This window comes from Bufo gargarizans, chromosome 7 (assembly GCF_014858855.1).
Source record: "Bufo gargarizans isolate SCDJY-AF-19 chromosome 7, ASM1485885v1, whole genome shotgun sequence".
NCBI classification, from domain to species: Eukaryota; Metazoa; Chordata; class Amphibia; order Anura; family Bufonidae; genus Bufo; species Bufo gargarizans.
In genome coordinates, this window is record NC_058086.1 from 3,833,065 (window position 1) to 3,848,949 (window position 15,885).

The 15,885-nt window shown below is 44.7% G+C and overlaps 1 protein-coding gene across 1 annotated transcript in view; it reads right to left on the reverse strand.

The window, feature by feature from the left end:
• LOC122943578 (extracellular serine/threonine protein kinase FAM20C-like) overlaps positions 1 to 15,885 on the reverse strand; it is a 114,415-nt gene that overhangs the window by 15,481 nt on the left and 83,049 nt on the right. The window contains exon 9 of the mRNA XM_044301431.1: positions 12,939 to 12,998. Within this exon, the coding sequence (XP_044157366.1) occupies positions 12,939 to 12,998 (60 nt within the window). The remainder of the gene's footprint in view (positions 1 to 12,938; positions 12,999 to 15,885) is intronic.

The window sequence follows — 15,885 nt, forward strand, 5'->3', positions numbered from 1 at the left end:
GGCATAGTGAGTTCATGGAAGTTTTTATTTTTTGTCACAAGTTAGTGGAATATGAGACTTTGCAAGAAAAAAAAAAATCATAATTTTCCGCTAACTTGTGACAAAAAATTAAAAATTCTAGGAACTTGCCATGCCCCTCACGGAATACCTTGTTTTTTTCTCACAAGGTCTCCCTTTCCACTAACTTGGGACAAAAATTTAAATTCATGGACTCAATATGCCCCTCACGGAATACCTTGGGGTGTCTTCTTTCCGAAATGGGGTCACATGTGGGGTATTTATACTGCCCTGGCATTTTAGGGGCCCTAAAGCGTGAGAAGAAGTCTGGAATATAAATGTCTAAAAAATTTTGCGCATTTGGATTCCGTGAGTTCATGTGAGATTTTATTTTTTGACACAAGTTAGTGGAATATGAGACTTTGTAAGAACAAAAATAAAATAAATATATATATATATATATATATATATATATATATATTTCCGCTAACTTGTGCCAAAAAAATGTCTGAATGGAGCCTTACAGGGGGGTGATCAATGACAGGGGGTGATCAGGGAGTGTATATGGGGTGATCACCCCCCTGTCATTGATCACCCCCCTGTAAGGCTCCATTCAGACGTCCGTATGTGTTTTGTGGATCTGATCCATGGATGCGTGGATCCGTAAAACACATACAGACATCTGAATGGAGCCTTACAGGGGGGTGATCAATGACAGGGGGGTGATCAATGACAGGGGGGTGATCAGGGAGTCTATATGGGGTGATCAGGGGTTCATAAGGGGTTAATAAGTGACAGGGGGGGTGTAGTGTAGTGTAGTGGTGTTTGGTGCTACTTTACAGAGCTACCTGTGTCCTCTGGTGGTTCGATCCAAGCAAAAGGGACCACCAGTGGACCAGGTAGCGGGTATATTAGACGCTGTTATCAAAACAGCGTCTAATATACCTGTTATGGGTTAAAAAAATCGCATCTACAGCCTGCCAGCGAACGATCGCCGCTGGCAGGCTGTAGATCCAGTCTCTTACCTTCCGATCCTGTGAACGCACGTGCCTGTGTGCGCGCGTTCACAGGAAATCTCGCCTCTCGCGAGATGACGCACGGATGCGTCCAGGAGGAATGAATCGACTTTCCCTGAAATGAGCCCTAGATAGTGAACGGGCCGGTGGGATCGCTAGTCCTCACCACTGCACTAAGAGGGAAACACCAGGGAGAGGACAGACAAACACAGACAAACACAAACACCCAGGTGGACGACAACAACTGTCCACAAAGGTCCAACAGGGATCCGGAGGGTAGCGTTCTGAATCAACAGTCAGAGAACGCAGCAACACAGCTCCAGTGGGTCAGGATAGTCCAGGCAGGAAGCTCTATCTCTGGCAACCAGAGAAGTGTGAGAGAGGAATATAAGGAGGTTTGGGAGTGCTGGACAAGGAACAGCTGAGGAGAAGGAGCTACGGATCCCTGAGTGAGCCAAAAGGGTTTGCAAAGCAAACCCAGAAAGCTACCATAGGAAAACAGCCCTATCTTAAATAGAGCGTGCAGCCAACCGCTGCGACTTCCTGACCCCGGGTATAACGGAGTCAGGCGTGGTTCTCGATACCCTCGTGACACTGGCAGGCTGATGATTTTCAAAAAATCGAATCAGAAGCCATCTAACACATTATATTTATAAATATAATGTGTTAAATGGCTTCTCTGCTCCTCTGCTGGTCCTTTTCGTCGGTTGGTTCCAGCAGAGGAGCAGACATCACAGTGAGCACACACCAACAGTACACTTAGCCCCAGATCACCCCCCCATCACCCCAATTAACCCCTTGATCACCCCTGTCAATCACCTAGTGAAAGGGAAAAAAGTGATCAGTGTAAACTGTCACTTTTTTTTTCACTGGTATTGACTGATAGTTTTAGGATAGTTTAGGCCCCTTGGTTAGGTAGTTAGCGATCGTTTAGCGCCCAGCCCACCGCACCGCAGTCACTGATTCTCTGATTAGCGTATCGCTAATCAGCATTTGTACTGTTATAGTATCTGTAAGTAATCAGAACTAATCACAGTCAGATCTATAATAGTATTAGTGTCACCTTAGCTCACCCTCCACCCAAAACACAGTGTAGGCCTGATCGGTCTCCCACACGTGCGTTCACCCATGCCCGCCCCGCCGCAGTGACAAAAAAATATTATTTTTGATCACTGCACAATCACTGCGATTATATTTTTTATCAATCGCAGCGGCCTCCGGTACTTCGCTAGCCTCCCATTTGTAACACAGGCTTGCTTTTTTTCTTGGGTACTCTCAGGGAATACCCCCTAAATTTAGTAGTCCAAATGGCAAATAAGGGGTATTCTTCTGAAGAGGCCTACAGGCTTCTGACCTAGTCAGATGAGGAATGGGAACCCTCATCTGACAAATCCAGCGGGTCAGAATATGAACCTGTAGAAAGCAGTGGCAGTCTGACCCAAAGTTCGGACGAGGAGGTCGAGGTCCCTGATACCACCAGGCGTACCCGGCCCCATGTTGCTAGACCACAGGTTGCGCAGGATCCACTTCAAGGGCAGCAGAGTGGGGCTGGCGCTGTCGGATTACGTGGTGAGGCATACACCAGCAGCGCAGCCCATCCTGGACCTAGTACCAGCACTGCCGTAGAACATGGTGAAGTGGCGAGCACCAGAAGGGCAGTTGAAGCTGGTACGGAGGCACGTGCAGTAGTTCCCCTGTCGCAGCCACCGCACAGACAGGCCCCTAGAGTCCCTGAGGTGTTGGCAAACCCTGATTGGCAGCCCCCAACTTCAGCCGCATCAGTAGTTCCCCATTTCACCGCCCAGTCTGGAGTTCGGGTTGAGACAGCTCAGATCGGTTCGGCACTGTTTTTTTTTGAGCTGTTCTTCACTGCGGAGCTGTTGGACTTAGTTGTGGCAAACAAATCGATATGCCACTCAATTTATAGCCGCCAACCCGGGAAGCTTTTATGCCCAGTCTTTCCGGTGGAAACCCGTCCAAGTTTCCAAACTTAAAACTTTTCTGGGCCTTCTCCTCAACATGGGCCTAACAAAAAGCATGAATTGCGGTCATATTGGTCCACTAACCCAATTCATCACATGCCCATGTCCTCTGCTGCCATGTCCAGGACATGATTTGAGACCATCCTGCGTTTCCTGCACTTTAGCGACAACAGCACCTCCCGTCCCAGAGGCCACCCAGCTTTTGACCGGCCCCTCATAGACCACTTTAACACCAAATTTTCAGATTTGTATACCCCTGAGCAAAACATCTGCGTAGACGAGTCCCTTATACATTTTACCGGAGCGCCTTGGCTTCAAACAATACATCCCAAGCAAGCGCGCCCGGTATGGGGTCAAATTGTATAAGCTCTGTGAAAGGGCCACAGGCTATACCCACAAATTTCGGATCTATGAGGGTAAAGATCAGACCCTGGAGCCGGTCGGTTGCCCTGACTACCTAGGGAGCAGTGGGAAGACAGTCTGGGACTTTGTGTCACCGTTATTTGGCAAGGGGTACCATCTTTATGTGGACAATTTCTACACAAGTGTGCCCCTCTTCAGGCATTTGTTCCTAGAAAAGATTGGCTGCTGTGGCACCGCGCGACCTAGTCGCTGGGGCTTCCCCCAACGGCTCGTTACCACCCGTCTTGCAAGGGGGGAGAGGGCTGCCTTGTATAATGAAGAACTGCTCGCTGTGAAATGGAGAGACAAGCGTGACGTTTACATGCTCTCCTCCATTCACGCAGACACGACAATCCAAATTGAATGAGCAACCAGTGTCATTGAAAAGCCCCTCTGTGTCCATGACTATAATTCGCTCATGGGAGGGGTGGACTTCAATGACCAGATGTTGGCTCCCTATTTACTTTCCCGCAGAACCAGACGCTGGTATAAGAAGGTGTCTGTATATTTGATTCAATTGGCTGTATATAATAGTTTTGTTCTCTACAGTAAGGCTGGGAGAACAAGATCCTTCCTCAAATTTCAGGAAGAGATCATCGAGAACCTTTTGTATCCAGGAGGTTCCGTGGCCCCAACCACCAGTGTAGTGAGCCGTCTACACGAGCAACATTTCCCCAGTGTCGTTGACGGTACCTCAAACCAATAATAAATCATCATTTTCCGCTAACTTGTGACAAAAAATAAAAACTTCTATGAACTCACTATGCCCATCAGCGAATACCTTAGGGTGTCTTCTTTCCAAAATAGGGTCACTTGTGGGGTAGTTATACTGTCTTGGCATTTTAGGGGCCCTAATGCGTGAGAAGTAGTTTGAAATCCAAATGTGTAAAAAATGCCCTGTGAAATCGTAAAGGGCTCATTAGAATTTGTGCCCCTTTGCCCATCTAGGCTGCAAAAAAGTGTCACACATGTGGTATCGCCGTACTCAGGAGAAGTTGGGCAACATGTTTTGGGGTGTCTTTTTACATATACCCAATTTCAAACTACTTCTCACGCATTAGGGCCCCTAAAATGCCAAGGCAGTATAACTACCCCACAAGTGACCCCATTTTGGAAAGAAGACACCCCAAGGTATTTTGTGATGGGCATAGTGAGTTCATGGAAGTTTTCATTTTTTGTCACAAGTTAGTGGAATATGAGACTTTAATATCACTGAAATACGACTACCTAAAATTTAACATTTATTTAGGTCAATTAAAATTCCCTGAATGAGGGACACCTTGTACCGCAACACACAAAAAAAATACATACAAAACAATAACCACACGAATGAGCAAGATCAGACAGGTGGGTTAGTATGAGAGGAAGAAAGGGGGGGAACGCGCCAGGGCAACCCGTGCCATGGCCCACTCAATCCCTACAATATCCCTTTAAAACCCGTACCTGTACTGTCTATCCTTAAATTGCCCTTTATACACTATCCCATATGGATATCCGGGTAATAGTGTATAAGAAAAGATATCGTTTGGATAGTCACGTGTCCCGACGCGTTTCCCCCCTTCCTCTCATTGAAGGGGTTCTTCAGGGGACAAAAACAGTGTCCATCGAGCATATAAAATGTTCAACAGTCGTCTGACGGATATCAGCCGAAAACGGATCAATCTGACGACCCCACACCAACAGACCCAAGGGTCAGAAAACTGACAGAAGAGAAAGTCCGTACAAAACTATAAACACAGACTTAAATACCAGTAATGAATATACTTAGCTGGCACAACTCCAGGTCAGCAGGTCCAGATACACCTGTTGTGGTGTGAGGCCTCCAGGGGGCAAGATGTGATGTAGCTCCAATGTGTATGGAGTTCCCACTGAAGCTATATAGCCATGTGGGGTTCGTCCCAATCATGAGGGACCAATCAGTGTTGGTAGTAACAATCATGTGGTACTCCAAGGGGGAGGAGCCACTCTAGAGTATCGAAACTATTGATCTAAACTAAAAGTAGGGATCAGGAATTAATCGATTGCAGCCAGGCTATAATATGCTGTGGCTCTTGTCTCAAAGTATGCACATCTATTGAGAAATGTGCTATCACGGCCGTCCGGGATACTGATGGAACGCACGCCATATGGTAACATGGCTGTGCGTTCCAACTTAGACCAATCAGGACGTTCCCGGAAGTGCGTCACAGGAAGTGACGCATTGGGGATTACCGTATGTTCTCCCAGCGGCCACTAGAAAGCCGCCACCACCCGATGATGGAGATAGATGATGGCAAAAGATATCCCCCCCAAATAGGTAGGACGTACACCCTAAAGGACGCCCCGCCCGGGATGGCAGCTGGAACGCACGCCAACTGGAAAAATGGCTGTGCGTTCCAACCTCTGCCACTGGGGACGCGACCGGAAGTAGCTAGATGGAGCGCACGTCACAAGGAAAGTATCGTGCGCTCCACCAGCAGCCAATAGGGAGCCTCAGTCGTCCCGGATAGACACAATACAAAACCAGAGTGCTTCATACTAAAAACAATACAAAAGCAGGGTGTTTAATAAAGGTTGCAATCGAGAAAACCTAATTAAAGGCCCCCCGCACCATAGATCGATATAGCTATAATTATAAGGGCCAAACCATTTTTGAGAGATTATTGACCCTATCTATCACAGGGCGTGGAGGGCATCAATAGTTATAATTCGACACCAATCATAATACTACACTTATTGTCCACCTTAATTTGAACCTTTTGGGGAACTACCACATGATAATAAATAACGGTGTAGTTTCAATTAATGTTATGTTAATGGCACAAGCCGATTATAGCGTACGATAAAAAATGGGTAAATGATACATGTCACCCCTAAGATAAACACAAAAATGACACTTTACGTGTCGATGATAATTCTATCCTTAATATTAGGACCCAGTGCATAGGAGTATGCTAGGTATTTCCAATAGTATCTCTATAGACTCTAAAAATGCCAGTCTACAGAAAACATGTGAATGAAAGTTTTTCGTTCAAACCCCCAGGGGACTGGGATCACAACCGATGAATCCATTCGGCTTCCTTCTGTAGGATCTTGCGGTCCCAGTCCCCTTTTCTAGGGGATGCTCTCACGATCTCCAGGGCTGCAAATTTAATAGATTTAGGATCCCCATTATGGCATTCCCAGATATGATTGGCCACAGGAGTTTCTTTACGTTTTTTAATATCATTAATATGTTCCAGAATGCGTCTACGGAATTCTCTGAAAGTTTTTCCCACGTAGTCCAGAGGGCATGTACATTGCGCCAGGTAGATCACTCCTTTGCTCCTACAATTCGAGAAATCTCTGATGACATAGTTCGTGCCAGTCGCCGAACAAACATTAATTTTTGTATTATTGATGTAACCACATGCCATACAGGCTCCGCAACGAAATGTTCCCAAGGGCTTACGGTCCAGCCACGTGCCCTCAGGGGTAGGTCTTATATAGTGGCTGTGTACCAGGCGGTCCCGGAGACTCCGACCCCGCCTGAATGTAATGCTTGGACGTGCGGGAAGCACGTCAGCGACACCAGGGTCCATCAACAAGATGGGCCAATATTTGGTGATGATATTACGGATTTCCCTATTCCTAATATCATAAGTAGAGATAATCCTCATTATGTCGTCATCCTTCTTGCTTGATTCCCTTGGTACTAATAATGTCTCGCGATCCCTAGAAACCGCACTCTGGAAAGCTCCCCGGAGTACGCTCTGTGGGTAACCCCTCGTTTTGAAACGTTCTTGTAGTTTTCTTGATTCTTGATAGAAACTATCATGACTGGAGCAATTTCTTTTCATGCGCAAGTACTGTCCTCGTGGAATGCCTTTTTTTAGATTCATGGGGTGATAGCTCTCCCAGTGAAGGAGGCTATTCGTTGCAGTTTCTTTTCTAAAGGTGGGGGGAAAGGTGGCGATTACTCGGCACCCTCTCAGTCCTCTTCTTCCTCTGCTACATCTATCCCATCTCTCACGTCGCAGGGGAATTTTTTAGCCAGGGGGGGGCCTTACGATCTTCGCAATCGCGTGTAGGAAAGATAACCAGTAAGGTCGCTGTTGATAACAGAGGGGGGAAAGGTGGCGATTACTCGGCACCCTCTCAGTCCTCTTCTTCCTCTGCTACATCTATCCCATCTCTCACGTCGCAGGGGAATTTTTTAGCCAGCGGGGGGCCTTACGATCTTCGCAATCGCGTGTAGGAAAGATAACCAGTAAGGTCGCTGTTGATGAATTACAAATTATTAATCTCTCCTCACGGTCTCTCAGTACTATTGAAGAAAATATTCTGAAAAGAGGCCTGTCCTTCGTCCCCACTACCAGATTTGATCCATTTGTGTGGACAAAGGATTTACATTTATTTTCAAGGAAACTCAAATGGCATAAGTTCATGAAAAATAACAATAAAGCTACATGTGAACAATTGGGCCTACAGGAGAGTGACTATGCTGATTTCAAAATCCTCTGTGATCTGATGGAGGAAGGTACACGGACACCTGGTCAAGGTCCATTTACTGATCTGCGACCTAAAAGCAAAAAACCTGCACCTCCTATGAATTACGATCACATAGAAATTTTTCTACAAATGGCCATAGAGGAGATTGAAAGACTGCCCACGAACTCACCTTATTATCATAATCTTTCTGGTCCTGAAATGGAGGCCCTTCGCGGGCTTGAAAAAGACACTACCATAATAATCAAGCCGGCGGATAAGGGGGGAAATCTAGTGATTATGGGTCACATAGAATATAAACATATGTGTGAACACCTATTGAATGATCGCAGTTGTTACCGAATTTTGCCCTCGGATCCCACAGACATTTTCCTGAATGAATTGGAAAATATCTTGAGGGATGGCCTCTTCAAAAAGGTAATTTCTGATGTAGAATACCGTTTCCTGTTGCCGAGCACACCTCAGATTGCCACTTTTTATGGTTTACCAAAAATCCACAAAGGGACTTCCCCAATAAAGGGACGCCCGATTGTATCTGGGGTGGGCTCGGTAACACAAAATAGCGGAATGTATATTGATCGTGTACTTAAGGGTTTTGTATCCGCTCTCCCTTCTTACACACGTGATTCAATGGATTTTCTACGAAAGATTGAATCTATTAGTATTGAAACATCATGCTCGTTGGCAAGCATAGACGTAGAATCCTTATATAGTTGTATTCCTCATGATAGGGGTCTGATGGCGGTGTCCGACTTCCTAAAAACCAGAGCTGTCTCACATAGACCCCATAATATCTTTGTTCTGACGCTTTTGGAATTCGTTCTCACGCATAATTTCTTTCTTTTCGATACGCGTTTCTTCCACCAGCTCAGGGGGACTGCGATGGGGAGTTCATGTGCCCCGTCGTATGCTAATCTCTTCCTGGGCTGGTGGGAGGACAAAGTGGTTTTCCCAGATTCACAGACATGGTGGGCAGAGAAGATCACATTATGGACAAGATACATCGATGATGTGTTTATAATATGGAATGGTAATGAGGAGGAATTCATGCTCTTTGTAAAAGCACTTAATACCAACGACCTAGGATTGGCATTCACATCTGAATTCCACCATGAATCCCTCACCTTTTTGGACATTAGAATTACCAAAAACGGTGACAAACTAGTTACCACCACTTTTAGAAAAGAAACTGCAACGAATAGCCTCCTTCACTGGGAGAGCTATCACCCCATGAATCTAAAAAAAGGCATTCCACGAGGACAGTACTTGCGCATGAAAAGAAATTGCTCCAGTCATGATAGTTTCTATCAAGAATCAAGAAAACTACAAGAACGTTTCAAAACGAGGGGTTACCCACAGAGCGTACTCCGGGGAGCTTTCCAGAGTGCGGTTTCTAGGGATCGCGAGACATTATTAGTACCAAGGGAATCAAGCAAGAAGGATGACGACATAATGAGGATTATCTCTACTTATGATATTAGGAATAGGGAAATCCGTAATATCATCACCAAATATTGGCCCATCTTGTTGATGGACCCTGGTGTCGCTGACGTGCTTCCCGCACGTCCAAGCATTACATTCAGGCGGGGTCGGAGTCTCCGGGACCGCCTGGTACACAGCCACTATATAAGACCTACCCCTGAGGGCACGTGGCTGGACCGTAAGCCCTTGGGAACATTTCGTTGCGGAGCCTGTATGGCATGTGGTTACATCAATAATACAAAAATTAATGTTTGTTCGGCGACTGGCACGAACTATGTCATCAGAGATTTCTCGAATTGTAGGAGCAAAGGAGTGATCTACCTGGCGCAATGTACATGCCCTCTGGACTACGTGGGAAAAACTTTCAGAGAATTCCGTAGACGCATTCTGGAACATATTAATGATATTAAAAAACGTAAAGAAACTCCTGTGGCCAATCATATCTGGGAATGCCATAATGGGGATCCTAAATCTATTAAATTTGCAGCCCTGGAGATCGTGAGAGCATCCCCTAGAAAAGGGGACTGGGACCGCAAGATCCTACAGAAGGAAGCCGAATGGATTCATCGGTTGCGATCCCAGTCCCCTGGGGGTTTGAACGAAAAACTTTCATTCACATGTTTTCTGTAGACTGGCATTTTTAGAGTCTATAGAGATACTATTGGAAATACCTAGCATACTCCTATGCACTGGGTCCTAATATTAAGGATAGAATTATCATCGACACGTAAAGTGTCATTTTTGTGTTTATCTTAGGGGTGACATGTATCATTTACCCATTTTTTATCGTACGCTATAATCGGCTTGTGCCATTAACATAACATTAATTGAAACTACACCGTTATTTATTATCATGTGGTAGTTCCCCAAAAGGTTCAAATTAAGGTGGACAATAAGTGTAGTATTATGATTGGTGTCGAATTATAACTATTGATGCCCTCCACGCCCTGTGATAGATAGGGTCAATAATCTCTCAAAAATGGTTTGGCCCTTATAATTATAGCTATATCGATCTATGGTGCGGGGGGCCTTTAATTAGGTTTTCTCGATTGCAACCTTTATTAAACACCCTGCTTTTGTATTGTTTTTAGTATGAAGCACTCTGGTTTTGTATTGTGTCTATCCGGGACGACTGAGGCTCCCTATTGGCTGCTGGTGGAGCGCACGATACTTTCCTTGTGACGTGCGCTCCATCTAGCTACTTCCGGTCGCGTCCCCAGTGGCAGAGGTTGGAACGCACAGCCATTTTTCCAGTTGGCGTGCGTTCCAGCTGCCATCCCGGGCGGGGCGTCCTTTAGGGTGTACGTCCTACCTATTTGGGGGGGATATCTTTTGCCATCATCTATCTCCATCATCGGGTGGTGGCGGCTTTCTAGTGGCCGCTGGGAGAACATACGGTAATCCCCAATGCGTCACTTCCTGTGACGCACTTCCGGGAACGTCCTGATTGGTCTAAGTTGGAACGCACAGCCATGTTACCATATGGCGTGCGTTCCATCAGTATCCCGGACGGCCGTGATAGCACATTTCTCAATAGATGTGCATACTTTGAGACAAGAGCCACAGCATATTATAGCCTGGCTGCAATCGATTAATTCCTGATCCCTACTTTTAGTTTAGATCAATAGTTTCGATACTCTAGAGTGGCTCCTCCCCCTTGGAGTACCACATGATTGTTACTACCAACACTGATTGGTCCCTCATGATTGGGACGAACCCCACATGGCTATATAGCTTCAGTGGGAACTCCATACACATTGGAGCTACATCACATCTTGCCCCCTGGAGGCCTCACACCACAACAGGTGTATCTGGACCTGCTGACCTGGAGTTGTGCCAGCTAAGTATATTCATTACTGGTATTTAAGTCTGTGTTTATAGTTTTGTACGGACTTTCTCTTCTGTCAGTTTTCTGACCCTTGGGTCTGTTGGTGTGGGGTCGTCAGATTGATCCGTTTTCGGCTGATATCCGTCAGACGACTGTTGAACATTTTATATGCTCGATGGACACTGTTTTTGTCCCCTGAAGAACCCCTTCAATGAGAGGAAGGGGGGAAACGCGTCGGGACACGTGACTATCCAAACGATATCTTTTCTTATACACTATTACCCGGATATCCATATGGGATAGTGTATAAAGGGCAATTTAAGGATAGACAGTACAGGTACGGGGACGGAGTGTGCCTACCATCAAGACACATCTCCGGGCTGAGGAAAAGTTTTTAAAGGGATATTGTAGGGATTGAGTGGGCCATGGCACGGGTTGCCCTGGCGCGTTCCCCCCCTTTCTTCCTCTCATACTAACCCACCTGTCTGATCTTGCTCATTCGTGTGGTTATTGTTTTGTATGTATTTTTTTTGTGTGTTGCGGTACAAGGTGTCCCTCATTCAGGGAATTTTAATTGACCTAAATAAATGTTAAATTTTAGGTAGTCGTATTTCAGTGATATTGATTTAATAACTCTACGACTACCCCTTTCATCTATAAATAGAGCTTTACGAATATGAGACTTTGTAAGAAAAAAAATAATAAATCATTTTCCACTAACTTGTGACAAAAAATAAAAAGTTCTATGAACTCACTATGCCCATCAGTGAATACCTTAGGGTGTCTACTTTCCGAAATGGGGCCATTTGTGGGGTTTTTCTACTATCTGGGCATTGTAGAACCTCAGGAAACATGACAGGTGCTCAGAAAGTCAGAGCTGCTTCAAAATGCGGAAATTCACATTTTTGTACCATAGTTTGTAAACGCTATAACTTTTCCCTAAACCATTTTTTGTTTTACCCAAACATTTTTTTTTATTAAAGACATGTAGAACAATAAATTTAGAGAAAAATGTATATAGAAATTTAGTTTTTTTTTTTATTTACAACTGAAAGTGAAAAATGTCATTTTTTTGCAAAAAAATCGGTAAATTTCAATTGATAACAAAAAAGTTAAAATGTCAGCAGCAATGAAATACCTCCAAATGAAATCTCTATTAGTGAGAAGAAAAGGAGGTAAAATTAATTTGGGTGGTAAGTTGTATGACCAAGCAATAAACGGTGAAAGTAGTGTAGTGCAGAATTGTAAAAAGTGGTCTGGTCATTAAGGGTGTTTAAGCTAGGGGGGCTGAGGTGGTTAAGGAAATAATACAATGCTGATTTTTTTTAAAGCACCACAATTTAGCATTTACAATGAAGCCCTGTGCCCAATGTAATTTTAATAGAAGGGAGGATGAGTAGTTACTCTGACAGCTGTTTTCACAAAAGGGTCTGCCAGGGCCCATAGTATTAGAGTTTTGCCTTATCTGGTTAAAATTTGTGAGCTCCACCAAATACAAATCTAATGTAAGAGTGATTTTACACATGCCTTTTTTTAGGGAAAAAAGGCCTCTCCTTTTGTGATAGTTTTTTGCGAAGTTTTGTAATGCCAAAACCAGAAGTGGATTCAAAACGTGCGGGAAATATAATGAAAGGACTTACACATTTCCATCCTGTTGGATCCAGGTCTGGCTTCAGCTAAAAACTCTATGAAAAATGGCAGTGGCGTATTTGTAAAAATAGCCACGTGTGAAACCTCCATTAAGAGGCTTTGAGTGTGACTAACCTGCAACACTGCTGTAGAGGGGCAAGAATAGACAGGTCATCATATGAGTGACGTCCAAACCTAAGAGAAAAAGAGAGAGAACATGCTCTTGTCATTACTTTCAATCCTACAACATTGCCTTTCATTGCTGTTTAACACATTTAGTTCTAAGGCTAAGGCCTCATGCACACGACCGTTGTGTGCATCCGCGGCCGTTGTTCCGGTTTCAGTTTTTTTTCGCGGATCCATTGACTTTCAATGGGTCCGTGGAAAAATCGGAAAATGCTCCGTTTGGCATCCGCATCCGTGATCCGTGTTTCCAGTCTGTGAAAAAAATATGACCTGTCCTATTTTTTTTACAGACAACGGTTCACGGACCCATTCAAAGTCAATCCGTGTCCGTTTTTTCCTATCATTTCAAAGGCAAACTTGATTTTTTTTTTCATTTTTCATGTCCGTGGATTCTCCATAAATCAAGGAAGACCCACGGAAGAAAAAACGGACACGGATCACAGAACAACCGAAACCGTTTTTGCGGACTGCAAAAAAAAACGTCCGTGTGCATGAGGCCTAAGTGTACATCTGCATCAGAGGCTCTGTTAGGGGCCTACATTGAATATTCTGTCAAATACAGCAGCCAAAAAGGTTCTGCACGTAGGACTTTTTCTTCTGAAAGAAACTGAATGGACCCCTGTATAGTTAATAGGTTTAGTGGAACGCTGTTCAGTTATGTGCCAGATTTAGTATTATGGATGTTTTTGTTGCTCTGCTTCTATAACGGAGCAAAACAACCAAAATGTATAGCTCTGGTGTGAACCCAGCCTTAAAGGGGGTTTCCCTTGATATTTTAACTGATCCTTGGGTAGTTCATTAATATGTGATTGGTGGGGGTCTGACACCCAACTGTTTGAGAAGCCTACAGTGCTCGCAGCTCACGAAGCACAGCACCATACATTGTACAGTGGCTGTTCTTTGTATTGCATCTCAGCCCCATGGGGGTTAGCTGTGCCTAGGTAATGTGACCAATAAACGTGACGTCACATGGCCTAGGCAAAGCTGCTAGAAGATACTGCCAGCCGGGATTCGATATTGCCATTTGTTTCCCAGTCAATGGCTATTGGCCACATAGCCCTATCCTAACCTTCATAAATGCATTTGTGTTCATTCCTTCCCACATTACAGCGCTAGTTACAGTGGAACAGCATTTCAGCATTTAAAGGTATAAAAATAAAAATTTCCCCAATGGTCTTTTTTGACCTTGAAGGATAGACTATATACGCTATAAGAAGTCAGCTTAAGTAAGGTGCACAACATTTTTAAGGAATCCATGATGGATATGTTGGATTGTTTTGTAAATCAACGAGAGCCTGAAGGAATGGAGCTAGGCTACATTCACACGACAATAAAAATAAAAAAGTCTGTTCAAAACAGTCCCTTTTAATTGTATGGGATCTGTCAGTCCATGAAAACATGTTTTGACATCCATTATTCACTGGCCATCAAAATAAAATGGCTATGTGACTGACCCCGTAGACTACCATTGTTCTTAAAACTGATGTCTGGTGCCAGTTACAGCAGACCAAATGGTTGCCAAGATTCTGCTGATGTGGAAAACCTTCAAGTCAAGTAATGTACAGTGAGGAACAGAAGTATTGGAACACCCTGAGATTTTGCAAGTTCTCCCACTTAGAAATCATGGAGGGGTCTGAAATTCACATTGTAGGTGCATTCCCACTCTAAGTGACAGAATAAAAAAAAATTAAAATCAGGAAATCACATTGTATGATATTTTAAGAATGTATTTGTCTTGCACTGCTGAACATAAGTATTTAACCGCCTCCGGACCGCCTAACGCAGATGTGCGGTCCGGAGGCGGCAGCCCTGCGCAGAGTGACGCATATACGCGTCATCTCGCGAGGGCCGAGATTTCCTGTGAACGCGCGCACACAGGCGCGCACGCTCACAGGAACGGAAGGTAAGCGAGTGGATCTCCAGCCTGCCAGCGGCGATCGCTCGCTGGCAGGCTGGAGATGTGATTTTTTTAACCCCTAACAGGTATATTAGACGCTGTTTTGATAACAGCGTCTAATATACCTGCTACCTGGTCCTCTGGTGGCCCCTTTTGTTTGGATCGACCACCAGAGGACACAGGTAGCTGTGTAAAGTACCACAAAACACTACACCACACTACACCCCCCCTGTCACTTATTAACCCCTTATGAACCACTGATCACCCCTGATCACCCCATATAGATTCCCTGATCACCCCCCTGTCATTGATCACCCCCCTGTAAGGCTCCATTCAGACGTCCGTATGATTTTTACGGATCCACTGATACATGGATCGGATCCGCAAAACACATGCGGACGTCTGAATGGAGCCTTACAGGGGGGTGATCAATGACAGAGGGGTGATCACCCATATAGACTCCCTGATCACCTCCGTCATTGATCACCCCCCTGTAAGGCTCCATTCAGACGTCATGCCAAGATATTTCTCTCACCCAGCATGGGTATATGTAAAATGACACCCCAAAACACATTCCCCAACTTCTCCTGAGTACGGCGATACCAGATGTGTGACACTTTATTGCAGCCTACGTGGGCAAAGGGGCACATATTCCAAAGTGCACCTTTCGGATTTCGCAGGCCATTTTTTACACATTTTGATTGCAAAGTACTTCTCACACATATGGGCCCCTAAATTGCCAGGGCAGTATAACTACCCCACAAGTGACCCCATTTTGGAAAGAAGACACCCCAAGGTATTCCGTGAGGGGCATGGCGAGTTCCTAGAATTTTTTATTTTTTGTCGCAAGTTAGTGGAATATTAGACTTTGTAAGAAAAAAAAAAAATCATTTTCCGCTAACTTGTGACAAAAAATAAAAAGTTCTATGAACTCACTATGCCCATTAGCGAATACCTTAGGGTGTCTACTTTCCGAAATGGGGTCATTTGTGGGGTTTT